At 34.9% G+C, this 3,791-nt stretch overlaps 1 protein-coding gene across 1 annotated transcript; it reads left to right on the top strand.

Annotated features, from left to right (window-relative positions):
• Positions 1–571: 571 nt before the first annotated feature.
• LOC133808206 (uncharacterized) lies at positions 572–2,916 on the top strand. The gene is made up of 2 exons (XM_062245856.1): positions 572–745; positions 1,484–2,916. The coding sequence occupies exon 2, from the start codon at positions 1,503–1,505 to the stop codon at positions 2,550–2,552; it is 1,050 nt and encodes a 349-aa protein (XP_062101840.1). The 5' UTR covers positions 572–745; positions 1,484–1,502; the 3' UTR covers positions 2,553–2,916.
• The last annotated feature ends 875 nt before the right edge of the window (positions 2,917–3,791 follow it).

The raw sequence follows: 3,791 nt of genomic DNA on the forward strand, positions 1-3,791 counted from the left end.
TGCGATATACATTAGAAATTAAAAATAATTGATGCTTGTATATACTATGACCTTTCTTATTCTTATTTTATTTCTATTATTAATTTATTTTTTAATATTATTATATTTTATAAATATGTTATATAACCATGTAAATATATATATCTATGTTAACATTTTGTTTAGATATCATATAAATAAAAATTATTAATATAAATATTTTTATATATTATAGAATTATAATTCATTCTATTATATATATTTAAAAAAAATAATAAAGTAATTTTTATTAAAATTATTGATAATATATATGACAAGCATTTCTTCGCATTTCTACCTAGAATATATATATATATATATATATATATATATAAAAGCACAAAATATATATGATGATAGAGTGCAACAAAAATTAATATTCCTATTACCATATTTATTTTATTTGGATGATCGGATTGGTTTGGTACTTAGGCCCTTTTGTACATCAAATACAGGCTACAGCCCACGCTTTACATATAACGCACGTGATTTTGACCCTATCGACGACTTAAGAACCTTCTGAAAAAGAGTTATTTTTTTTTCATTCTAATAAGCCCTAATTTTGATTTTTCAACCCCTCTGGAAAATCAAAATGAAAAAAATAAAATAAAACCAAAATAACTCAACACGCAGAAAAAAAGTAAGCTTATGTCGAGTGAGTGATCGTGAAATTGTAGTTCCTGGAACGAAGCCCAGGTGGATTGTTCATCGTATTCTGCTAATTCAGGTTGGTTTTATCTGGGTTTATATTTGTTTCGAATCCTTAATTGCTCTGTTTAATGTCTTTTTTGGGTCGGGTTCTGATGTGGGTATGGGGATTAGGAAGTTGAATTTGCTTACTTGATAGTTTAGGAATGTTTAATTGTATTGGAATTTCTTGTTTTCTGGATTTTTTATTACTGGGACTCGAATTTTGATCAGTGCTAACACTTTACGTGTTTCGTGATTGTGCGTTCAATTCGCTCTGTAAGTCTAAAATTTCGATGTTTTCATAATAGAAAGAAGTGCAGAGAATGTGATTTCGCATGGGTTTTGTTCGTTTTGTTCAAATTTCAGTAATTTGGATTTTGCCAGCAAGAACTGTTGACTTTTTTCTATGGTTTTTTCCCTTTTTTTTTGAAAAAAAATTAATTGAGATGAAAAATGCTAGCTATTTGGATTTTAATCAACTTTGAATTGATAATTATGTGTACGTATGTGAAATCTGGTGTACTATTTGAATTTGCTGCATATGTATTTAAAAGTTGACTCTCTAACAGAAGGATCAAGTGTGTTATGGTACGTAAGATCTGTATATCCTAATTGGGAATGTGAAATTTCACGATTGACTTGTTTGACAAAAAATTGCATTGTCATTTAAAGATATTGTATTTGGGAAACAAACAGAAAGTTTGGGATGTAGACGTTTAATTTTTTATTGGACGTTCCTTTGATGTGATTTTTTCTTTTGTTTTCCCTGATAAAGTGAGAGTTTGGATCTCAAAATGCCGGCAAGTCGGCAATTTTCTCGAATCAACACTTGGGAGCTGAAATCACAGATTGAAAACAAAGTTGGGCGTTCGAAAGCAGAAGTGTACTTTAGTCTTTTAAAGAAATACTTGAGCCTTAAGATCAGCAAAGTTGAGTTTCACAGACTTTGCATTGGTACAATAGGGAAAGATAATCTAATTCTTCATAATCAACTCATCAAAGCAATTTTAAAAAATGCAAGTCTCTCCACGACCCCCCCACCAAAAGTAAGCAAAGAAGCTGGCTCTTTCAGCGTTAAAGCTGCAAATGGTTGCCAGAGAAGTAGCCTTCAGTCACTGTGCAATGGATTTCCCCAATCACCTCGAAAGGGGAGGACCCCTAGTTATCGAGAGCGCAAGTTCAGGGACCGTCTAAGCCCTCTCGGGCCAAATGGGAAGAGCAATAACGTTACATGTGAAGATCTAACAGCTAAAACTCTAGAACAACAGAGTGCAACCGAGTTGTTTTCTTTGGGTAGTAAACCCCCTTGCTCTGTTGAAGATGGAGAAGAGGTTGAACAGGCTGCTGGAAGCCCGGGGATCCATAGCAGGAGTCCTCTTACAGCTCCTCTTGGCATCCCAAGAAATGCTAAGAAGACACAGAAACTACTCCTGAAAGTTTCACCATCCCCAGCTTCCCTTGATACTTGTTATAACAATTGCAAGCTACCTGATACAAATTCTCTTATGAAGAGGCTGGAGCAAAAGTTGGAGGCTGAAGGATTAAAGATTTCAGAGGATTGTGTAAACTTGATGAATAATGGCCTTGATGTTTACCTGAAGAGGTTGATAAAGCCCTCTTTAGCAAAAGCTGGTTCAAGGTCTGAAAATAAACATGTAAACCAAGGACGTAGTCAAGCAATGCCTGGAATGAGATTTGTAGAGGCCCCAACCCGGGTCTATTCAGTGTCCATGTTAGACTTCCGGGTTGCAATGGAAATGAACCCTTCGCTTCTTGGAGAAGAGTGGCCTACGAAGCTTGAGAAGATTTGCTTGCACGAGTCAGAGAGCAATACTGGGAGCTGATCAATGCGTTCTTCAGATTCTTTCGCCGAGCATAGGCTTGTATTCAAGTGAGGATGATTCACATAGATAGCAAAACCATTCTAACAGTTATCTTGACATTGCAACTTTGTTGAACATTTCAAGTACATAATTAGTATAAAGGCTTGGAGATTTTTGAAACAAGGTTTCTTAGATTGTATATAGGATTGCAGAGCCGATTCAACCCTGGGGTGGGATACCGTGACATGGTGAGGTATAAACACATGGAAACTGGAGTATATAGCTATAACAAATAGGTCATTAGCCTTCTTTGAGAAATCTTTTTAGCTTGTTTCTTCATTTATATTTTCCTATTTGTTAATAAATCTTGTCTTTGAAGTTCCCAGGCTATGGTTTTCAGTTATTATACCACGAAATTCAATTCATCATTACATAAACCAATTATATTTAATCATTTATGCTTTTATTCATAATGATGAATTGTTACCTTTGGTTCCATTGAATACTGTTATTTGGTTGCTACACAACTACATAATATTGGCTTCACAGCAGTATAGTACTTCTGAGATCGAGACAAGGAAGAAGGAATTTGTTCTTCTACTGATTTAATACAAACGAACCATTGTTAAGATACGTGTGTCTAGTGTACAAGACTCGCCTGATGTCTGATAACAATTTCCTCTCAATGCTCAGCCTCTCTTTTCTTCACCTTGATCGGTTGACTTTCCCACTTAGGTTTACAGTTGTAACAAAGCTAAAATCCAGCTGAGTAAACACACTTTCTGGTAAACAAATACCGGCAGCTGCTAAATTTAAGCTCCAAGAGTCTCTTTTTCTTGTTAGATATATGTTTTTCTTCTTTTCAGGATGTGAATAGAGCGGGGCAGACAGGTTGGGACGGATTCGTTGCTCGTTGCCCCAGATAACGGGTAACCGTCTGAATTGCTAGCAGGTAGGGTATCCTACAGTGATTCCACTCTCTTTCCCTGCCCCTAATGGGTCCTTTAGTTGAATTGCTTTCTTGTTTGAAATATGGACATTGATGTCACAGTCAAATATATTATTTTGTTATGTAATTTGCCTTTATTTTACTCAAATTCTTTTGTTTGTTTTGCAAAGGGCTTGAGAAATTCTCCTGGAGTGGAGTTCGTTTTCGTTTCCTTGTGTGCTTTTTTACGTACTTCCATCATGGAATAAAATACAGGAAAAAGGAAAACAAATAAAACTATATATCTAGATATAGTTCAAAAACATTTTTGG

The sequence above is a fragment of the Humulus lupulus genome, chromosome 1 (assembly GCF_963169125.1).
Source record: "Humulus lupulus chromosome 1, drHumLupu1.1, whole genome shotgun sequence".
Taxonomy (NCBI): domain Eukaryota; kingdom Viridiplantae; phylum Streptophyta; class Magnoliopsida; order Rosales; family Cannabaceae; genus Humulus; species Humulus lupulus.